The 24469-nt window shown below is 48.0% G+C and overlaps 1 protein-coding gene across 1 annotated transcript in view; it reads right to left on the minus strand.

Annotated features, from left to right (window-relative positions):
• The window catches only part of sae1 (SUMO1 activating enzyme subunit 1), a 146071-nt gene that overhangs the window by 47329 nt on the left and 74273 nt on the right, over nucleotides 1-24469 (minus strand). The window contains exon 6 of the mRNA XM_078241859.1: nucleotides 21925-22030. Within this exon, the coding sequence (XP_078097985.1) occupies nucleotides 21925-22030 (106 nt within the window). The remainder of the gene's footprint in view (nucleotides 1-21924; nucleotides 22031-24469) is intronic.

A 24469-nucleotide genomic window follows, 5' to 3' on the forward strand; every position in this document is an offset into this window, starting at 1 on the left:
GCCTGGTTGGGATTGTGGTCGGTGCAGACTCGATGGGCCGAATGGCCTCCTTCTGCACTGCAGGGACTCTAGGATTCTAAGACCACTATAACCACTACATTCTGTACTCTCGCCTTTCCTTATCTATGAATGGTATGCTTTGTCTGTGTAGCGCGGGAGAAACAATACTTTTCATTGCGTACCAATACATGTGACAATAATAAATCAAATCAAAAATCAAATCAATGCTTCCATAATGTATTTCCAAAAAAACATGTGTACAAGCGTGACAAGATCGGCTGGTTCTACACCTGACAAGAGCTTGAAACGCAAATAAAGATCAACTAGAATTCATTTGGACAATTAATTATTTAAAAGATAGTTAAGCCTATTTACAGCAGAAACTAGCTGTCCAGAAAGTAACTCTTTGCTGGATAAATAATAACGGTAAACCAAAGTTTGCCATCACGGTGTGAAATTTCAACATGTCCAGTTGTCATTTGAAGAATTCTTTTGTACTCCTAATCAGGTTTAAAAGTATCCGATACAAACTCAATTCATTTCCCCCTGGGTTGGAAGGGCAAGTTAGGCGTCGCACTGCGGCGGGGGAAATGAAACCGGAGCTCTTAATCGTTAGTAACGAGGGGGGAGAAAGCATGCGTTTTTTAATCTACCCGAAGCTTGCTTTGTCATCCTTGTTTTTTCCTCTCTGCTCGGATACAAGTTCTTCCTTTCTCAAACAGTCTGCGGTTTTGTCAAGGCACGACGACCGTGCAGATCAGCCAATCAAGTTCAGCCACAGATCGTGAGATATGTGGCTTTGGGTGTCGAGCTCTTTCAAAGAAGTATTTTTAAAAAGCTGCGGTCTGGATTTAGTCATTTGAAAATTCGCGACAACAATGCATCTGCTCACCTCGTTCAGAAAACATTTCCGACTCCGGTGGAACTCACTTCCATACAGAAGAAATCACTGATCGATGGCTAACTACTTTTAACAAATCTGATGATAAATAATATAGCTCAGTGTGTAAACACAGCCACTGGTTTCTGTCTCAGTACAGGTGAACACGCGCATCGCTGTGACGAATGTATCTCTCTGGCTTTCTAAGTACAAGTTGACCCTCAGTTGTGGCTCAGCAGGTCACACTCTCACATCAGTCAGAAGGTCGTCGGTTCAAGTCCCACTTCAGGGCACTAAATCTAGGCTGATGCTTCCAGTGCGGTGCGACAGGAGTGCTGCACTGTCAGAGGTGTTTTCCTGGTCAAAACATTAAAAAGCTTCTCTCCCATGGGCAGCACAGTGGTTAGCACTGCTGTCTCACAGCGCCAGGGACCCGGGTTCGATTCCCGGCTTGGGTCAGTGTGTGTGGGCGGCACAATGGTTAGCACTGCTGTCTCACAGCGCCAGGGACTCGGGTTCGATTCCCGGCTTGGGTCAGTGTGTGTGGGCGGCACAATGGTTAGCACTGCTGTCTCACAGCGCCAGGGACCCGGGTTCGATTCCCGGCTTGGGTCACTGTGTGTGGGCGGCACAATGGTTAGCACTGCTGCCTCACAGCGCCAGGGAGCCGGCTTGGGTCTGTCTGTGCGGAGTCTGCACCTTCTCCCCGTGTCTGCGTGGGTTTCCTCCGGGTGCTCCGGTTTCCTCCCACAGTCTGAAAGACGTGCCGGTTAGGTGCTAAATTCTCCCTCAGTGTAACCGAACAGGTGCCGGAGTGTGGTGACTAGGGGATATTCACAGTAACTTCATTGCAGTGTTAATGTAAGCCTACTTGTGACACTAATAAATAAACTTTAAAAGTGGCTGTAAAATATCCCTTGGGATATTGTTTGAAGAGTAGTAATGGTATTTGCTACCAAATAAACCTGTTGGACTTTAACCTGGTGTTGTGAGACTTCTTACTGTGCTTACCCCAGTCCAACGCCGGCATCTCCACATCATGACATATTGTTTGAAGGGCAGGGGGGTTCTGACCAGTGTGCTGGTGCCAATATTAAGCCCTCCGCTAATATCACCCCCCCAATCACGCTCTCACTGCTGTTTGTTGGACCTTGCTGTGTGCAGATTGGCTGCCGTGTTTCCTACATTGCAGCAGCGACAAGGCTTCAAAACATTGGCTGTCAAGTACTTTGGTTGTCCTGATGTCATGACAGGTGCAAGTCTTTCCCCTTTTCATAGAATCCCTACAGGCCATTCGGCCCATCAAGTCTGCACCGACCACAATCCCACCCAGACCCTGTCCCCATAACCCCATGCATTTACCCTAGCTAGTCCCCCTGACACTAAGGGACAATTTAGCCCAGCCAATCCACCCAACCTGCATATCTTTGGACACTAAGGGGCAATTTAGCATGGCCAATCCACCTAACGTGTACAACTTTGGACTTCTCGTGATAAAAATCTGTACTGCCAGATCCTCCTGTTCCTCCATCCCATGTATATTAATTTTCCAAAGACAATGTACGGCGCAGCACGGTGGCACAGTGGTTAGCACAGCCGCCTCACTGCGCCAGGGACCCGGGTTCGATTCCCGGCTTGGGTCACTGTCTGTGCGGAGTCTGCACGTTCTCCCCGTGTCTGGGTGGGTTTCCTCCCACAGTCCAAAGATGTGCGGGTTAGGTGGATTGGCCGTGCTAAATTGCCCCTGAGTGCCAGGGGGGACCAGGTAGGGTAAATGCATGGGGTTATGGGGATAGGGCCTGGGTGGGATTGTGGTTGGTGCAGGTTTAAAGGGCTGAATGGCCTCCTTCTGCACTGTGGGGATTCCATGAATCCGATTTCCTGATTGCTCCTACAGAAATATACAGCATTGCATTTATTCCGGAGCGTGCACGGTGTTCTGCACGTTTGAGTGCTTGCTGAAATCTGGGATGAATCCAACGCTCACTTTAATTTGAAGAATGAGCTGTTAACAGACTTCTGCTGTTTCAGGCAACCCCTCAACATCTCCCCCCACCCCCCAACCAACCCTGCACCCTCCCTGCGCCCCCTTCTCTCTGTCAGCAGTGACAAGATTCGGAGTGTTGTGTATTCGTCGCAATGACAGTAATACATTTCAGGATTGTTGACAAAGTGTGCTTTCTTGGGACGAACCCAGCTGCTTTCAAAAAGGTCCCTCAGCCCTGTGCGTTCACGTGTCATTTGAGACTGGGATTTAAATCTGCAATTTGACAACAATGCGCGACATCCAACCCAGCGCTGGAGTTCTCAAATGTTGTTTTATTTGCTGTCTGAGCTCCCTAAAAGGGTCAGTAACCTAAATGCATCACATGCTGTTTGTATACCAGGCTGCACGTGACGGGACAACAAGAGATTACTTTTATGCTTCCATTCACCAAAGCAGATTACTTTAAGATCTCATTAAATCACAGGGAGATTTAACTACCCCCAGACTCAATGGGGGGGGGTGGAGAGAGAAAGACGGGAGGGGGGGTGCATATTCATCCACATTAGAATAAACTCTTTGCTCTCCAAGCTTTTGTTTACTGCTTTTGAGAGCATCTCCTTCCACAGCCTTCTAACTTATCAGAGGAAGAGCAGGAGGCCATTCAGCCCCTCAAGCGCGCTCTACCATTCAATTCGATCGCTGTTGATCCAGTTGCTATTCTTTTTTGGCTCTGATGTGGTGATTTCACACTCCTTCAAAGCTGAATCCCTCCTCCCCGCCCCCCCCGCCTCACCACATTCCTGCACAGATTTACTGAACAGATCACTGAATACTAACTAATTACCTCTCTCTAACCCAAGGGCACAGAAGCCAACTGGAGCATGCATACCACTGCTCTAACTGAATTCAGCCTCCCATTCATTGACTCTATCTAAATTCCTGCTGCCTCGGAAAAGCAGCCAGCATAATTAAGGACCCCACGCACCCCGGACATTCTCTCTTCCACCTTCTTCCGTCGGGAAAAAGATACAAAAGTCTGAAAACACGTACCAACCGACTCAAGAACAGCTTCTTCCCTGCTGCCATCAGACTTCTGAATGGACCTATCATATTTTATTTATTAATATACTATACTATAGTATAATACATATATTATGTATTATAGTGAAAATAATTATTTCTTGCATGCTAGACAAAGCGAGCCATATATTAAGCTGATCTTTCTCTACACTCTACCTGTAAACGCAACACGATACTCTGCACCCTCCCCTTTCCTTCTCCCCTACGTACTCTATGAATGGTATGCTTTGTCTGCAACAGCTCACAAGAAACAACACCTTTCACTGCAGCCCAACACATGTGACAATAATAAATCAAATCAATTCAAGTTAACTGAGTGCAGAGTGGAGCCCGAACATGGATACGCAGAATCGAGAATGTTTGGAACGCTCTACCCCACAGGGCTGGAGAAAGCTCAATCATTCAGCATGTTCAAGGCGGAAATAATAGATTTCTAGAGACCAGTCGCATCAAGGGATTATGGAGATAGTGCGGTAAAGTGGCAGTGAGGTAGATAATCAGCTATGATCTAGGCACAGCAGGCTCGATGGGCTGAATGGTCCACTCCAGTTCCGATGGAGTCTTTCTAGTCTGTGCGGCAAGAGTTAAGCTCACTGAGCTTGGAGTAAGTGGTATCCGTACAGTGCAGAAGGAGGCCATTCAGCTCATCAAGCCAACACCGACAACAATGCCACCCATGTATCCCCACGTATTTACCCTGCTAATCCCCCTGACACTAAGGGGGTAATTTACCATGGCCAATCAACCTAACCCACGGATCTTTGGACTGTGGGAGGAAACCAGACAGTGTGACACATAGCAAAAGTAATACATTTCTACATTTGCCATGTGAAGCACGGCTTGTAAGAGTTGCCAATTCTGCACAGAAGTTCATCAGATATAGGAGCAGAATGAGGCCATTCGGCCCATCGAGTCCGCTCCGCCATTCGATCATGGCTGATATGCTCCCCATCCCCATTTTCCTGCCTTCTCCCCATAACCCTTCAACCCATTACCAATTAAAAATCTGTCTAACTCCTCCTTAAATTTACTCACTGTCCCAGCATCCACCGCACTTTGGGGCAGCGAATTCCACAGATTCACAACCCTTTGGGAGAAGTAGTTTCTCCTCAACTCCGTTTTAAATTTGCGACCCCTTATCCGAAGATTATGACCTCTCGTCCTAGAATGTCCCACAAGAGGAAGCATCCGCTCCACGTCTACTTTATCCATCCCTTTTATCATCTTGTACACCTCAATTTGATCTTCCCTCATTCTTCTAAATTCCAGTTTACTGCCAGTGCACTGAAAATGCCAACTGGTGCTGGGCAATGCAACTAATTTCCACAGACCACAGCAAGACGGTTGACGAACTCCCTTAGGGTAGCCAGGGAGAGGGTTGGCCCATTCAAGGAGCAGTAAGAAGTTTAACAACACCAGGTTAAAGTCCAACAGGTTTATTTGGTAGCAAAAGCCACACAAGCTTTCGGAGCTGCAAGCCCCTTCTTCACCTGAAGAAGGGGCTTGCAGCTCCGAAAGCTTGTGTGGCCTTTGCTACCAAATAAACCTGTTGGACTTTAACCTGGTGTTGTTAAACTTCTTACTGTGTTTACCCCAGTCCAACGCCGGCATCTCCACATCATGGCCATTTAAGGAGCGCCAGGGACCCAGGTTCAATTCCGGCCTCGGGTGACTGCTTGGGTGAAGTCTGCACATTCTCCCCGTGTCTGCATGGGTTTCCTCCGGGTACTCCGATTTTCTCCCACAGTCCAAAGATGTGTGGGTTAGGTTAATTGCAAATGGTAAATTGCCCCCTAGTGTCGGGGGATTAGGAGGGTAAATATGCAGGGTTACAGGGATGGGACCTGGGCGGGATTGTTGTTGGTGCAGGCTCGATGGGCCAAATGGCCTCCTTCTGCACTTAGATTCTGTGATTCTATGACTGACAGGGGAGGGAATCTATGCATAGAGCCAGAGGAAATGGGTGAGGTATTAAATGAGTACTTTGCAATATTATTCACCAAAGAGAAGGACTTGGTGGATGATGAATCTGGGAAAGGGTGTGTAGATAGTTTGAGTCATGTTGAGATCAAATGGAGGTATTGGGGTTCTTGAGAAACATTAAGGTAGACAAGTCCCCAGGGTTTGAAGGGATATACCCCAGAAGACTGAGAGAGGCAAGGGAGAAAATTGCTGGGGCCTTGAGAGAAATGGATATAGAACTGCTCGGTCATAGAAGACAGAGGGTAGCAGTGGAAGGGTGCATTTTTGAATGGAGGGCTGTGACAAGTGGCGTTCCTCAGGGATCAGTGCTTGGACTTTTGCTTATAAATGATCTGGAGGAAAACGTAATTGGTTTGATTAATAAGTTTGCGGATGACACAAAGGTTGGTGGATTTGCGGATAGCGATGAGGACCATCAGAGGATACAGCAGGATATAGATCGGTTGGAGACTTGGGCGGAGAGATGGCAGATGGAGTTTAATGTGACAAATGTGAGGTAATGCATTTTGGAAGGTCTAATAAAGATAGGAAATATACAGTAAATGGCAGAACCTTTGAGAGTATTGATAGGCAGAGGGATCTGGGTGTACAGGTACACAGGTCACTGAAAGTGGCAACGCAGATGGAGAAGGTAGTCAAGAAGGCATACGGCATGCTTGCCTTCATCGGCCGGGGCATTGAGTTTAAAAATTAGTAAGTCATGTTGCAGCTTTACAGAACCTTAGTTAGGCCGCACTTGGAATATAGCGTCCAATTCTGGTCGCCACACTACCAGAAGGATGTGGAAGCTTTGGAGAGGGCACAGAAAAGATTTACCAGGATGTTGCCTGGTATGGAGGGCATTAGCTATGAGGAGAGGTTGGAGAAACTTGGTTTGTTCTCACTGGAACGACAGAGGTTGAGGGGCAACCTGATAGAAGTCTACAAGATTATTGGGGGGGGGGGGTAGAAGTCTACAAGATTATTGGGGGGGGGGGGGGGGGGGGGGGGGGAATGGATAGAGTGAATAGTCAGAAGCTTTTTCCCAGGGTGGAAGAGTCAATTACTAGGGGGTGTAAGTTTAAGGTGTGAGGGGCAAGGTTTAAAGGAGATGCACGAAGCAAGTTTTTAAACACAGTGGGTGGTGAGTGCCTGGAACTCGCTGCCGGGGGAGGCAGTGGAAGCAGATACGATGGTGACTTTTAAGGGGCGTCTTGGCAAATATATTCCCATGAATAGGATGGGAATAGAGGGATATGGTCCCCGGAAGGATTCTATTCCCGGCTTGGGTCACTGTCCGTATGCAGTCTGCACATTCTCCCCGTGTCTGCGTGGGTTTCCTCTGGGTGCTCCAGTTTCCTCCCACAGTCTGAAAGACGCGCTGGTTAGGGTGCATTGACCCGAAAAGGCGCTGGAGTGTGGGGACTAGGGGAATTTCACAGTAACTTCATTGCAGTGTTAATGTGAGACTACTTGTGACTAATAAATAAACTTTAACTTTAAGGGGCGTCTTGACAAACACATGAATAGGATGGGAATAGAGGGATATGGAAGGGTAGGGGGTTTGAGTTCAGTCAGGTGCAGGCTGGGAGGACCGAAGGGCCTGTTCCTGTGCTGTAATTTTCTTTGTTCTAACGAGGAAAGTGAAGGAATCAGATTTCACAGCTCTGCAGCTTACAATACATGCTGTACATGGTAAAGATCAAGGGTACATATAAACAATGTCTCGCCGCACATCCGCATTAATCATTTAAACAAATGACTTATCTCTCTAGCCATCGTAAAGATACATTGATCATTTAAACCCACGAGGGCTTTGCTGTACTGAACTGGAAAAATGATTTTACTCAAGTACAGTGAGCCAGAGGTAGGTTTTGTACACACCCCACCAGTACGTGAAGGTGAAAATGACCTTTAGCACCGATTCCATTCCATTTGTGCAATGACAAGTTCTTACGATTCCAGCTCAGTTTTGCATTCTTTATTTCAAGCATATTCCAAATTTAATCTTCATAAAAGGCTTTCTGGCACCACGAGCAGTTCAATGCTTACAAGGCAAATAGTTTCAGAACTTTCAGAGGTGAATCTGGGGATGAACCAGGACCGACATCACAGAGTCATAGAGTTTTACAGCATGGACACAGGCCCTTCGGCCCAACTTGTCCATGCTGCCCTTTTTTTTCAACCCCTAAGCTCGTCCTAATTGCCCACATTTGGCCCATATCCCTCTATACCCATCTTACCCATGTAACTGTCTAAACGCTTTTTAAAAGACAAAATTGTACCCGCCTCTACTACTACGGGCCTGGTTTTATCGGCACGCCCGCCCCGAAATCGGAGTGGGTGAGGCTTGCAGAATGGCACTCTCTGTTGGCCTCTGGCGCGATCCTACGAACCTCGGGCGGGGCGTGCCGTTAAAATTCTGGCCTACCTCTGGCAGCTTGTTCCAGACATTCGCCACCCTCTGCGTGAAAAAACTGCCCCTCTGGACCCTTTTGTATCTCTCCCCTCTCACCTTAAACCTATGCCCTTAATGAAAACAGAAGGTGCAGGAAAAACTCAGCAGGTCTGGAAGCGTCTATGGAAAGTGGCAAACAGAGTTAACATTTCGAGTGCAATATGACTAATCAGAATAGCATTATTTGGCACACACATACACGCACGCACACACACGCACATACGCACGCGGATGCCTGCACACGGATGCCCGCATATGCATGCACGCACACGCATGCGCGCGGACGCATGCACGTACACGCACGCGAGGGTACGGTTACAAGACCCATGCTTTCTAACTTCCATATATTTGTGAAACATCTTTGGTTAAAAGTACTATTGAAACGCAAGATGCCATCTGGTGACAATGCAACCCATTGGGCGGGATCTGCCGGCCGGAAAATCTTTTAGAATTCCGGAATTTCCTCAACCGGAAAATCGCACCCGAGGTCAACGGACCTTCCCGTGGTCCTTCCCCGGAATGGGAAAATTCGCCCCATTAAGTGAAGATCTCAGTGAGACCAGGAGATGAAAGAAAAACCCGTCTGTTTTATCTATTCATTTATTGCCCACCCCTAATTGCCCTTGAACTGAGTGGCTTGCCAGGCCATTTCAGAGAGCAGCTGAGAGTCAACCACATTGCTGTGGCTCTGGAGTCACACGTAGGCCAGACCGGGTAAGGACGGCAGATTTCCTTCCCTAAAGGGACATTAGTGAACCGAGTGGATTTCCCCCCGACAATGGTTTGTTTCATCAGCAGATTCTTAATTCCAGATATTTTTATTATTGAATTCAAATTCCACCATCTGCTGTGGCGGGATTCGAACCCGGGTCCCCGGAACGTCAGCTGAGTATCTGGATTAATAGGGCTTGCGATAATACAACTAGGCCATCACTGGCATTTCAGCTGAAGAATCCAATGTTGGAAGCAGGACAATAAATTGACTTATTGCATTGAACACAGTTCCCTGTCCTATGGGCGGAATTTGAAACCACTGTTAAAGCAAATGCTCCTCACTCAATTCCACACTTTAACATAAAGAACATAAGAACTCAGAGCAGGAGTAGGCCATCTGGCCCCTCAAGCCTGCTCCGCCATTCAATAAGATCATGGCTGATCTTTTCGCGGACTCAGCTCCACTTACCTGCCTGCTCACCATAACCCTTAATTCCTTTACTGTTCAAAAATGTATCTATCCTTGCCTTAAAAACATTCAATGAGGTAGCCTCAACTGCTTAACTGGGCAGGGAATTCCACAGATTCACAACCCTTTGGGTGAAGAAGTTCCTCCTCAACTCAGTCCTAAATCTGCTCCCTCTTATTTTGAGGCCACGCCCCCTGGTTCTAGTTTCGCCCGCCAGTGGAAACAACTTCCCTGCTTCCATCTTATCTATTCCCTTCATAATCTCATATGTTTCTATAAGATCCCCCCTCATTCTTCTGAATTCCAATGAGTATAGCCCCAGTTTACTCAGTCTTTCCTCATAAGCCAACCCTCTCAACTCTGGAATCAACCTAGTGAATCTCCTCTGCACCCCCTCCAGTGCCAGTATATCCTTTCTCAAGTAAGGAGACCAAACTGTACACAGTACTCCAGGTGTGGCCTTACCAGCACCTTATACAGCTGCAACATAACCTCACTGTTTAAAACTCCATCCCTCTAGCAATAAAGGACAAAATTCCATTTGCCTTCTTAATTACCTGCTGCACCTGCAAACCAACTCCTTGAGATTCCTGCACAAGGACACCCAGGTCCCTCTGCACAGCAGCATGCTGCAATTTTTTACCATTTAAATAATGGTCCATTTTGCTGTTATTCCTACCAACATGGATGACCTCACATTTATCAACATTGTACTCCATCTGCCAGACCCCTGCCCACTCACTTAGACTATCTATATCCCTTTGCAGACTTTCAGCGTCCTCTGCACACTTTGCTCTGCCACGCATCTTAATGTCATCTGTGAATTTTGACACACTCCACTTGGTCCCCAAATCATCTGTGTAAATCGTAAACAATTGCGGTCCCAACACTGATCCCTGAGGCACACCACTAGTCACCGATCGCCAACCAGAAAAACACCCATTTACCCCCACTCTTTGCTTTCTGTTAGTTAACCAATCCTCTATCCATGCTAATACGTTACCCGTAACACTGTGCACCTTTACCTAATGTAGCAGTCTTTGATGCGGCATCTTGTCAAATGCATTCTGAAAATCCAGATACCCCACATCCACAGGTTCCCTACTGTCCACTGCACATGTAATGTTCTCAAAGAATTCCACCAAATTAGTCAAACATGACCTGCCCTTCATGAACCCATGCTGCGTCTTTCCAACGGGACAATTTGCATCCAGATGTCTCGCTATATCTTCCTTGATGATGGATTCAAGCATTTTCCCTACTACGGAAGACTTTATTTTGCTGCAATGTGTACTGGCATTCGGCACACCAGGGGTTAAATGGTAACATCATGGAACAATGGCAAGTGCCAGAGAGTTCTCTTTAGGTACCAATCACAATTTCTCTGCCCCATCAGCTTCCTTATTACATCATCTACCCGAGCCTGGTTTCCTGCAGGCTGTTTTTTGGCTGTTCGCATTAACCTTGAAGCTGTGACACCCACGGTTTTTTCCACGGGGGCAGCTTCCACACAGCAGCGTGCCTCTTTATTATTCATTCAATACTGTTAATAATAGTGCTGATGTTATCAACGTACTTGTCACCCGTGCTTTACATGCTCTCAGTTGAGAACCAAAGTGATCAAAGCCACCGTATCTCACTGTTAAAAGTGTATACCAGCCCGTCACAACAACACTCCGGTTATCTTGGGACATTTAATGTCATGCATTGGATTTTAGATTGGAAAATAAACTTAACTACTCTCTGCTGCCCTCTCATCATCCCCACAAATACCAATTTACTCTCTGCCCTGCGCCCCCCCCACCCACCCCCCACCCTCCCTCCCCCCCTCCCTCCCCCCCCACCCTCCCTCCCCACCCCCCACCCTCCCTCCCCACCCCCACCCTCCCCCCCCACCCTCTCTCCCTCCCCCCCACCCTCTCTCCCTCCCCCCACCCTCTCTCCCTCCCCCCACCCTCCCTCCCTCCCCCCCCCCACCCTCCCTCCCCCCCCCCACCCTCCCTCCCCCCCACCCTCCCTCCCCCCCCACCCCAACAAAAGATCATCCATTCCCAGTGTGCAGCCTCATGGCTACCATCGTCCTCCGATACGTCAACCAGTCGGCCCTAGCTTTGTTCTCCCCGAAAACATCAATTAAGGACAGAAAATGCTGGAAAATCTCAGCAGGTCTGACAGCATCTGTGGAGATAGAATAGAGCTAACATTTCACAAGAACGTAAGAACTAGGTTAGAGCCATCTGGCCCCTCGAGCCTGCTCCGCCATTCAATAAGATCATGGCTGATCTCGACGTGGACTCAGCTCCACTTACCCGCCCGCTCACCATAACCCTTAATTCCTTTTACTGTTCAAAAATCTATCTATCTATCCTTGCCTTAAAATCATTCAATGAGGTAGCCTCAACTGCTTCACTGGGCAGGGAATTCCACAGATTCATAACCCTTTGTGTGAAGAAGTTCCTCCTCAACTCAGTCCTAAATCTGCTTCCCCTTATTTTGAGGTGGAGATGCTGGCGTTGGACTGGGGTAAACACAGTAAGAAGTTTAACAACACCAGGTCAAAGTCCAACTGGTTTATTTGGTAGCAAAAGCCACAGAAGCTTTCGGACCTTATTTTGAGGTCAGGGATGACCCCTCAGGATGACCCTTCATCAGGGCCAAAGACAAGGAAAAGAGATTTGCATGTATGAAAAGGATGTGTTAAATGCGTTAAAGCAAATTACTGCGGATGCTGGAATCTGAAATCCAAAGAGAAAATGCTGGAAAATCTCTGCAGGAATGGCAGCATCTGTAAGGAGAGAAAAAAGAGCTGACGTTTCGAGTCCAGATAGCCCTTTGTCAAGCTTTTGGTATTTTGATGTATTAAATGGGAGTTGGAGTTGTCATTTAGCCCTATCGAGCCTGCTCCAGCATTCAACATAATTATAACTGACCTTCTCCCACAACTCCACCTCCCTGCACTATCCTCATATCCCTCAACTGCCTCATTCTCCTGCCTTTTCCCCATAACCCTTGATCCTCTTATTAATCAAGAACCTATCTATCTCTGTCTTACAGACACTCAATGACCCGGCCTCCACAGCCTTCTGCGGCAAAGAGTTCCACAGATTCACCACTCTCTGGCTGAAGAAATTCCTCCTCACCTCTGTTTTAAATCCGTCATCCCTTTAGCCTGAGGTTGTGCCCTCTGGTTCTAGTTTATCCTACTAGTGGAAACATCCTCTCCACGTCCACTCTATCCAGGCCTCGCAATATCCTGCAAGTTTCAATAAGATCCCCCCCCTCATCCTCCAACGAGTACAGACCCAGAGTCCTCAACCATTCCTTAGACGGCAAGCTCTTCAGTCCAGGGATCATTCTTGCGAAGTTTGCACATTCTCCCCATGTCTGCGTGGGTTTCCTCTGGGTGCTCCGGTTTCCTCCCACTGTCTGAAGATGTGCAAGTTAGGTGGATTGGCCGTGCTAAACTGCCCCTTAGCGTCAGGGGGATTAGCAGGGTAAATACGTGGGGGTAGGGCCTGGGCGGGATTGTTGTCGGTGCAGGCTCGATGGGCCGAATGGCCTCCTTCTGCACTGTAGGGTTTCTATCATTCTATGAAACTACGAGGGAGAACTCTGCTGCTTTTCTTCGGATTTCACATGGTACAGGAATTCTGGAAAGTCCCCCTGTCCTCAAGGCAGAGGCTCATGCTTGTGCTCAGGAACTTGCTCATTCTTCAAGTGACCCCAGACTGCAAGGGTCAGTAGGCTAATCGTTTAGAAAGGACAACACAACAGACCCTGTTTCTGTCATCATTTTCCACGCACTTTCTAGCCAAGGTCACCGGTTTGCAATTAGTCCAGGGTCACGAAGAGCGATTTGCTGACCCGACTAAAGATCAGCAAACTCAGCACAGGCCAAGAGTCAAACCTGCAACCTTCTGGTCTTCATGCCTTGACGCTACCCCGGTGTTACAACTTTAAAAAAAAAGAGAGTACAATAACCACTTTCTCCAATTACGATCCAGAAACATAACCCACTTTGTTAAGGCCTTCCTCTCAAAAGAAACTATTTAGAAGTTATCCTTGTCGCAGGCCCTCGTGCTTACATTTTCTGCACAGCTTGTAAAGGAGTGTTATTCTGTACGAACATACACACAAGTGGTGAGGCTATCAACACAAGTCTTGCCTATGTGGCTTGGCCCAAAGCCATTAGTTTTGCTTCTGTCCACACCATAACACACGGTCTCTTTCAATAGTCAGTCCATCTGGCCTTTTGTATCCTACCCATCTCCTCGATCCTGGCTGCTTCTCTGCCTCACATGTCTGGGCAAGTACCCTTGTGATAGCCTGATGTGCCTGAACCATTGTTAAGTCTCTATATTCAGTCAGGATGTTGGCAATAAGACCACTTTGAAATTACTAGAGTCGTAATGGATGACTGAACAGCCTTTGTGCATTGGCGGCACATACAGTGCTTCAGATCAATGTATTTGATATACTTAAATCATTGTAAAGTTTTTAAAGTTTATTTATTAGTGTCACCAGTAGGCTTACATTAACACTGCAATGAAGTTACTGTGAAAATCCCCTAGTCGTCAAGCTCCAGCGCCTGTTCGGGTGCACTGAGGGAGAATTTAGCACGGCCAATGCACCCAACCAGCAGGTCTTTCAGACTGTGGGAGGAAACCAGAGCACCCGGAGGAAACCCATGCAGACACGGGGAGAATGTGCAAACTCCGCACAGACAGTGACCCAAGCCGGGAATTGAACCCGAGTCCCTGGCATTGTGAGACAGCAGTGCTAACCACTGCACCACCGCATCGCTTGGATATAGATTCATTTTATAGAACATAGAAAAGCTACAGCACAAACAGGCCCTTCGGCCCACAACTTCCTTACCTTCTAGGCTCATCTATAACCCCCTATCTTACTAACCTCATGAACCTATCCAAAAGTCTCTCAAAAGACTCAATCGAATCCACTTCCACCACCACTACCGGCAGCCGATTCCACGCACCCACCACCCTCTGAGTGAAAAACCTACCCCTAACATCTCCTCTATACCTACTCCCCAGCACCCTAAACCTGTGGCCTCTCGTGACAACAGCTCCAACAGAGAGACCTGACAGTGTAGATGTAGAGAGGATGCTTCCCAACATGGGGAACAGTTTCAAAATAAGGTGCTTCCCATCTAAGGAGGAATTTATTTTCTCAGATAGTCGTTAAACTTTGGAAATCGCTACCCCAGAGAGCAGTGGAGGTTGGCTCATTGAATATACTTGGGGTCAAGTTACAGACTTTTTTGGTCAACAAGAGAGTCAAGGGTTATTGGGGCAAAAACAGAGAATGCGGGAAAATCTCAGCAGGTCTGACAGCATCTGTGGGGAGAGAATAGAGCCAACGTTTCGAGTCTAGATGACCCTTCATCAGAGCTCAATTAGATTCCAGCATCCACGGTATTTTGCTTTTATCTAAGGGTTATTGGGGGACAGGTAAGAAAATGGATTTAAGGCCACAATGAGATCAGCTAAGGGAAGCAGTGGTGCAATGGTATTGCCACTGGACTAGTAATCCAGAGACGCAGGGTCATGCTCTCGGGATCCAGGTTCGAATCTCACCATGGCAAACGATGAAATTTAAATTGAGTGAAAATCTGGAATTAAAAGACTAATGATGATCCACGAAACTGTCATTGAGTGTTGTAAAAACCCATCTGGTTCATGAATGCCTTTTAGGGAAGGAAATCTGTTGTCCTTACGTGGTCTGGTTGACATGCGACTCCAGAGCCACAGCAATGTGGCTGATTCTTAAATGCCCTCAGGGATGGGAAATAAATGCCTACCCTGCCAGCGATGCCCTCAGGCCATGAGCGAATTTTTAAAAAGCCATGACTTTATTGCAACAGAAAACAATGGATAGAAAGTCTCAGCGGGTCTGACAGCATCTGTGGGGAGAGAATAGAGGTAATGTTTCGAGTCTGGATAAGGGTCATCCAGACTCACTCACTCACACCTGATGAAGGAGCAGCGCTCCGAAAGCTCGTGCTACCAAATAAACCTGTTGGACTTTAACTTGGGGGCTACTTACTGTGTCCACAGATGCTGCAAGAAGTTTAACAACACCAGATTAAAGTCCAACAGGTTTATTTGGTAGCAAAAGCCACACAAGCTTTCGGAGCCTTAAGCCCCTTCTTCAGGTGAGTGGGAATCCTTACTGTTTTTACTCCAGCCTAACGCCGGCATCTCCACATCATGTCCACAGATGCTGTCAGACTTGCTGAGATTTTCCAGCATCTTCTGTTTCGGATTCCAGCATCCGCAGTATTTTTGCTTTTACCATGACTTTATTGAATGGGTGAGCTGTTGCAAGGGGCAAACTGGCCTATATTTCTTACCCTCTTACTATAGTTCTGAAACGATGAGAGAGTCTTTCATCTCAATGTGACTCTGTGATAACCACATGGATCACTACTGCGTGCATGGCGGAGCAAGCAATCGACTCTTCTCGAATCAGTGGAAGTTATTAAGGGTACACGGTCAGGAAAAGCGCAATGTGCACTGACCATTACTCCAAATATCACAACAAGGAAGGCAGCTGTGTACACTTGACAAGAGAGAGAAACACACAACACCTGAAAGTCTTGTTAAATGCTGTTTTGGTAAAACTTCAGTGGCCTTTTATTTTTAGCACAGGTGGTGTTTTGGTGATTGGAGTTGGAGGGGTTTAGAACTATTAGTACGAGAGGAAGCAGCGATGTTGTGCTGAGGCAGGTGGGATAGCGGGATCAGTCTGCAGCCTCTGAGCAGCTGAGTAACCAAGCAGCGTGGACAATGGAAATACTAAAAACTGCAGCAGGAAGCTGGGCTTCTGTTATTGATGGCGGATTCTTAAGAAAATAAAACAGAACAGTTTGAACAAAATACTGCTAAAATAATACCTTTTGGTGCAAGTGTTTTGACAAGAATAAATTAGCAAAAGATCCGGAAAACTCCCTCATTACGCAACCAAGTTTACAGTGTGAAATGTGGCCATTCGCCCCATTACACCTGTTCTGGCTCTTTGCTGGTGTGACATCCCCCTCCCCATGAGATCCATGGGGAAATCGCAGACTGATCTCCTCCCTGTGGGGCCCGCAGAGTACGAGTTCCCCTGGTAACAGGCAGTGGCATGGGCATGGTGGTTAGCACTGCTGCCTCACAATGCCAAGGACCCGGGTTCAATTCCCGGCTTGGGTCACTGTCTGTGCGGAGTCTGCACATTCTCCCCGTGTCTGCGTGGGTTTCCTCCGGGTGCTCCGGTTTTCTCCCACAGTCTAAAAGACGTGCTGGTTAGGTGCATTGGCCCGAACAGGCGCCAGAGTGTGGCGACTAGGTGAATTTCACAATAACTTCATTGCAGTGTTAATGTAAGTCTTACTTGTGACCGATAAATAAACTTTAAACTTTAGTGCCCTGCCCAGCCGGAACTCATTACCAAAGTCTTTTACAAGGCATGCCCAGGACCTGCTGAACTACTTGTCCCAGGCAGGGACTAATGTGTGTACACCGTGGTAGTGGTTTTACCTTGCATTCTGTAAATAAACTCCTTTCCAGTTGGGAATACTCCTCCACAGCCTCGAGATCTCTGCTACTTCAGATATTTAGTTAATTTTCCTTTAAAGACCCATTGGTTTGAGGTGGCACGGTGACATAGTGGTTAGCTCTGCTGCCTCACAGCGCCAGGGAGCCAGGTTCAATTCCGGCCTTGGGGTCACTGTCTGTGCGGAGTTTGCATGTTTCTCCCTGTGTCTGCGTGGGTTTCCTCCGGATGCTCCGGTTTCCTCCCACAGTCCAAACGACGTGCTAGTCAGGTGGATTGGCCATGCTAAATTGCTCCTTTGTGTCAGGGGATTAGCAGGGTAAATATATGGGGTTGCGGGGATAGGGCCTGGGTAGGGTTGTGGTCGGTGCAGGCTCGATGGGCCAAATGGCCTCCTTCTGCACTGTAGATTCTATGAACCTGAACCACTTCCTGTGACAAAGCAATTCGTGGTCTATCTTTCTGCATATAAAAAATAATTCTCAGCCTTTCTCCGCATTCTAAGCGTACAATCTAGTTTTAAATGATTGCACAGGTAACATTACAGATTCTGTTAAATTTTGTCAGTTTGGCACTTTCTGCCCAACAGGTTTCACGAGTGCTGGCACTTGGCAGATTCAGTTAGCCACCAGTGCCACGCAGAAAACACAGCTACAAGAGAGCAGTTCACACCGCCTGCCATCACCTGGGTTATACTCGTAGCTCCACTTTGGAGCTCTGCTAGGGAAACTCCCGGCATTGCAAAATTACTTCAGAGGCTGGCATGCTCCAGCAACGTGCTGTATACAGCCAAGGTCTTTCTTTCTGGGACCCAGAAGTATCAGCTAAAAGGGTGCTGCAAAATCTACGTTGTAAATTCATCCTCTTTGGGTGGTGTTGGTGTGATTACAACACGCTCAAACCTTCCACTTCAGCAAACTGACAGCACCACTGCTGTATTAACGACGGGGTGGGCACAGTCAGAAGTCTCACAGCACCAGGTTGAAGTCCGACAGGTTTGTCTGGAATCACGAGCTTTCGGAGCGCTGCCCCTTCATCAGGTGATGACCATGAAACCACTCCACTCACCTGACGAAGGAGCAGCGCTCCGAAAGCTCGTGATTCCAAATAAACCTGTTGGACTTTAACCTGGTGTTGAGAGACTTTTTACTGTGCTTACCCCAGTCCAACGCCGGCATCTCCACATCATAACGATGGGATGCTCTGGTTCATAGAAATCATAGAAACCCTACAGTACAGAAAGAGGCCATTCGGCCCATCGAATCGGCACCGACCACAATCCCACCCAGGCCCTGCCCCCATATCCCTACATATTTTACCCTCTAATCTACGCATCCCAGGACACTAAGGGGCAATTTTAGCATGGCCAATCAACCTAACCCGCACGCATCTTTGGACTGTGGGAGGAAACCGGAGCACCCGGAGGAAACCCACGCAGACACGAGGAGAATGTGCAAACTCCACACAGACAGTGACCCAAGCCGGGAATCGAACCCAGGTCCCTGGAGCTGTGAAGCAGCAGTGCTAACCACTGTGCTACCGTGCCGCCCACAGGTTCACTGAGAGTTAAGGGGTCTTTTTTATTCATTCGTGGGACGTGGACGTCACTGACTGGTCAGCATTTATTGCCCATCCCTAGTTGTCCGAGGGAAGTTGAGAGTCAACCGCATTGCTGTGGCTCTGGAGCCACATGTAGGCTAGACCGGGTAAGGACGGCAGATTTCCTTCCCTAAAGGACATTAGCGAACCAGATGGGTTTTTCCGACAATCGACAATGGTTTCATGGTCATCAGTAGATTCTTAATTCCAGATATTTCTTTTTATTAAATTTAAATTCCACCATCTGCCCCGTGGCGAGATCCGAACCCGGGTCCCCAGAACACGAGCTGAGTTTCTGGATTAATAGTCTAGCGATAATACCACTGGGACATCGTCCCCTCTAAAGTGTTGATGCTGCATGGTCACCTTTGCTGCACAACTAAACTTCTGGACAATCCGCTTTTTCCCCTGAAAACCACCACCTTGTGGAGTGAGGGGCCTTGAGTATGGAGTCACACAAGGGGCGTAAAGAGGCTGCATGACAAGGTTTTATGAGAAGAGGATATTTCTGGATGTTAGTTATCGGTGATTTTGGTGAGTCACAAGTAACCAAAGACTCCAGCAGCTTTGCTTGCTCGAGCCATAGGAACCCGGCTATCTTTGTTAAGCTTCTACGAAAAGGCCACACTGTGGGTGCGCCAACTGGCACCTTGTCGGAGCGAGTGAATTTGCTGGCATTTTCTCACCCTTCTTCCTGTCCCTTGCAACGCAAAACTGCCCCTAACGGGACTCAGTAATGGAAGCTCCTGTGGGAAGACGGGCTCATTCCACCCAACAAGTACAACTCCAGGAAAGGCACGAACACAAGTTCCGGAGGTGCATTAGACACCCCAGCACAGAGCTCTGCACACCCTCACTCAATGGAACTAATGCACAACTTACAGCAGAAATGGAATATTACCGGCTGAGACCAGCTTACTGCCAATCTGCCATCAGTCTCGACACCGAACCACACCCCGGGAAATGGTCACTCAACCCAAAGCCGCGTTGATGCACGAATCCACACGAAGACAAAGTCTTCACCTACTGTTCCCAAATCCTTTCTTGCCATATATTGTTATGTTAGCACGGCTGCCTCACAGCGCCGGGGACCCGGGTTCGATTCCCGGTTTGGGTCACGGTCTGTGCGGAGTCTGCACGTTCTCCCCGTGTCCGCGTGGGTTTGTTTCCTCCGGGTGCTCTGGTTTTCCCCCCACAGTCCGAAAGACGTGCTGGTTAGGGTGCATTGGCCGTGCTAAATTCTCCCTCAGTGTAACCCGAACAGGCGCCGCAGTGTGGCGACTAGGAAATTTTCACAGTAACTTCATTGCAGTGTTAATGTAAGCCTACTTGTGGCACTGATAAATAAACTTTAGAACTCAAAAGGGTCACTGTCTGTGTGGAGTTTGCACATTCTCCCAGTGTCTGACTGGGTTTCACTGTGCCACCCACAGTATTGAAAATCTGCAATATATCTCCTGCCCCGAAGGCACTGAATTGCTTTCTGGGACAGGGTTATATGAAGTGGATAGCGCCAACAACTTTCCCAAGTTTTAGTCACGTGTTATCCAAGATAGCCAATGTCGGCAGGTGATCAGATTGCAAAGGATGTCACAGAAAAGACCAATGTTGCACTAATCCAATGTCTCACACAAACACCACAAGGAGTGACTGCAGACAAATGCATCCTACAATGACTTAGAATCATAGAAACCCTGCAGTGCAGAAAGAGGCCATTTGGCTCATCGAGTCTGCACCGACCACAATCCCACCCAGGCCCTACCCCCATATCCCTACATATTTACCCACTAATTCCTCTAATACGCATCTCAAGACCCTAAGGGTTAATTTTGCATGGCCAATCAACCTAACCCGCACATCTTTGGACTGTGGGAGGAAACCGGAGCACCCGGAGGAAACCCACGCAGACACGAGGAGAATGTGCAAACTCCAGGAATCGAACCCAGGTCCCTGGAGCTGTGAAGCAGCAGTGCTAACCACTGTGCTACCGTGCCACCCTTCAATCCCATGTTAACTGCTGGACTCTTCATGACCTCTGAAGAAGTCTAGAAAGCTACTCAAGTCATTGACAATAAATCACTAGGCAACAAGCACACCACTGCCAGGATATCTGCATCCCCAAAACACAAAGAAAGATTAATTACAGCTGGAGCTACTTTGGTGGCAATAACAGGAAGACAGATTATTATTTGAATGAGCGTTAATTGAGAGAGGTGGATACTCAACGAGACCTTGGAGTCCTCGAGCATCAGTCGCTGAAAGTAAGCGCGCAGGTACAGCAGGCAGTAAAGAAGGCAAATGGTATGTTGGCCTCATAGCGAGAGGATTTGAGTATAGGGATAGGGATGTTTTGCTGTAATTATATTGGGCGTTGGTGAGGCCACACCTAGAGAATTGCATGCAGTTTTGGTGTCCTTATCTGAGGAAGGATGTCCTTGCTATAGAGGGAGTGCAGCGAAGGTTTACCAGGCTGATTTCTGGGATGGCAAGTCTGTCGTATGAGGAGAGACTGAGTCGGTTAGGATTATATTCACTGGAGTTTAGAAGAGTGAGAGGGGATCTCATATAAACTTATAAGATTCTAACAGGGTTAGACAGGGTAGATTCAGAAAGAATGTTCCCGATGGTGGGGGGAGTCCAGAACATGGGGTCATAGTTGGGGATAAGGGGTAAACCTTTTAGAGCTGAGGTGAGGAGAAATTTCTTCACCCAAAGAGTGGTGAATGCGTGGAATTCACTCCCACAGAAAGTAGTTGAGGCCAAAACGTTGTGTGATTTCAAGAAGAAATTAGATATAGCTCTTGGGGCTGAAGGGATCAAGGGATACGGGGGGGAAGGGGGGGTATCAGTATATTGAATTCAATGATTAACCATGATCGTGATGAATGGTGGAGCAGGCTGGAAGGGCCGAATGGCCTCCTCCTGCTTCTAGTTTCTGTGGGTCAGGAGTCACAATATAAGGCAGGAAAAGGTAAAGTCGCCACAGTCCCAGATGAGCATAGGCTGCTTTCAGGGTGGAGGGGAGCGGGTTGACTGGTGGTGATTTAACCTGAGGGTCACCACACCTCAGGCGAGGGGCAAGGTTGAGAAGCCGGTACGGGAATCGAACCCACGTTGCTGGCTTCCCCCTGCATCACAAATATAAGGCACAGGTATGTCAGGGAGTCCAGTATTACCACGTGCTGCCAACATACGTAGCAAATAAGGTGTTCCTTTACCTTGCAGCAGAAAATAATCACTCGGGGTGCGTTTCAGACACATCTTTGCTTTTTCACTGCTCCAGTTCACTTCCAGTGCCTCCTTAAGGTGACAAAAGCTCACTGTCTGGATCAAGACAAACACAGCAAGGTGAGCATCAGCAAAGTAACATTTTCTCCAACAATTTCTTACCTGTGGTAAAACACTTAGAAAGGCTCTGGGTGCAGAGGTTGTAAAAAGTTAGGAAAGCAACTTACACCTGAGAACAGGCAGAAGCCATTCAGCCCCTCGAGCCTGCTGCACCAATGACACCATGGCTTTTTAAGGGAAGCGATGGCCTAGTGGTATTATCGCTAGACTATTAATCCAGAAACTCAGCTACTGTTCTGGGGATCTGGGTTCGAATCCCGCCATAGCAGATGGTGGAATTTTGAATTCAATAAAAATCATAGAAACCCTACAGTGCAGAAAGAGGCCATTTGGCCCATCGACTGCACCAACCACAATCCCACCCAGGCCCTACCCCTATATCCCTACATATTATTATTTATTAGTCACTAGTAAGGCTTACATTAACACTGCAATGAAGTTACTGTGAAATTCCCCTAGTCGCCCACACTCCGGTGCCTGTTCGGGTCAATGCACCCAAACCAACACGTCTTTCAGACTGTGGGAGGAAACCAGAGCACCCGGAGGAAACCCACGCAGACACGGGGAGAACGTGCAAACTCCACACAGGCAATGACCCAAGCCGGGAATTGAACCCGGGCCCCTGGCGCTGTAAGGCAGCAGTGCTAACCGACCGTGCCACCGTGCCACCCCGAATTATCTGGAATTAGTAATCTACTGATGACCAGAAGACCATTGTCAGTAAAACCCATCTGGTTCACTAATGTCCTTTAGGAAAGAAAATCTGCCGTCCTTACCCGGTCTGGCCTACATGTGACTCCAGAGCCACAGCAATCATAGAAATCATAGAAACCCTACAGTGCAGAAGGAGGCCATTCGGCCCATCGAGTCTGCACCGACCACAATCCCACCCCACATATTTACCCGCTAATCCCTCTAACCTACGCATCCCAGGACTCTAAGGGGCAATTTTTAACCTGGCCAATCAACCTAACCCGCACATCTTTGGACCGTGGGAGGAAACCGGAGCACCCGGAGGAAACCCACGCAGACACGAGGAGAATGTGCAAACTCCACACAGACAGTGACCCGAGCCGGGAATCGAACCCGGGACCCTGGAGCTGTGAAGCAGCAGTGCTAACCACTGTGCTACCGTGCCGCCCAATGTGGTTGACTCTCAACTGCCCTCCAAGGATAACTAGGGATGGGCAATAAATGCTGGTCAGCCAGCGATGCCCATGTCCCATGAATAAATAAAAAGATCTGTGACCTAATTCCACATACCCATCTTTCCCCCTATCCCTTAATATCTCTGGAGAACAAAAATCAATCAATCTCATGTAAAATTAATAACTGGTCTGGCACTAATTACGATCTGTGGAAAGAGTTCCAAACTTCTACCATTGCGCATGTGTAGAAAGGCTTTCTAAATTTGCTTTTGAAAGGTCCAGCTCTAATTTTCAGGCTGTGTCGCTGAGTCCCCAAGGACAGAAATAGTTTCTCTCAATCTACTCTGATCAGATTCCTTTGCTACCGAGTAACCCTTCACTCCCGTTGTACAGTATACGCGACACATATTGGCATTTAATATTTGGTCTTCATGCACCAACTGAATGCTACTTGAGATTTCTCAGCAAGACAATGGAAGTTCCTTAGTATCTGATCTTACTGAATTCAGTAGGTTGGGTAAAGCCCACGCTGCAGTCATCAAGGTTAAATGCAATGAGGCGGTTTATTACGCAGTACAGCCCAGGCCAGCTGTTACCACAGACATTCTGCTGAACAGAAAGCAGTCATCCATATCGAGGAGTGTCAGGATAAACAGGCGAGGCTTTACCATGGATGCTTGAAAAGGAGAGACAGCGCGAGGAAGCAGCCAAAGGGATACCGTGAGCAGGATTCAGTGCAGCCCATCGCAGAGGGAAACCTGGCGCGGGAGAGGCCCTCTGTCAATCTCCAGCTGGAAGCAAAACATCCCACGATTGAGAGAGATGGCGGAAGGAGCTGTCTGGACTCTTGGCCAGCAGTGGGATGTCAAATAGGGTCATTGGCGGCGCAGTGGTTAGCACTGCGGCCTCACAGCGCCAGGGACCCGGGTTCGATTCTCAGCTTGGGTTACTGTCTGTGCGGAGTTTGCACCTTCTCCCCGCCATGGTTTCCTCCGGGTGCTCCGGTTTCCTCCCACAGCCTGAAAGATGTGCTGGTTAGGTGCACTGGCCAGACTAATGAGTTAAGAGAGACACCCATGAACCAAGTCAGTGGTGACTCATGGGTTAAAGGAGATCCATACAGATTGCCCGCGCCATCAGAAAGCTGTTCAACAATGGCTGGGGGTGGTGGGGCTAGTTATCAAGGTACCTGGCATCACCATTCAGTGATGGAAGGTGATGGTCCAGTGGTATTATCGCTAGACTATTAATCCAGACACTCAGCTGA

This window comes from Mustelus asterias, chromosome 24 (genome assembly GCF_964213995.1).
Source record: "Mustelus asterias chromosome 24, sMusAst1.hap1.1, whole genome shotgun sequence".
In the NCBI taxonomy this organism is placed as follows: domain Eukaryota; kingdom Metazoa; phylum Chordata; class Chondrichthyes; order Carcharhiniformes; family Triakidae; genus Mustelus; species Mustelus asterias.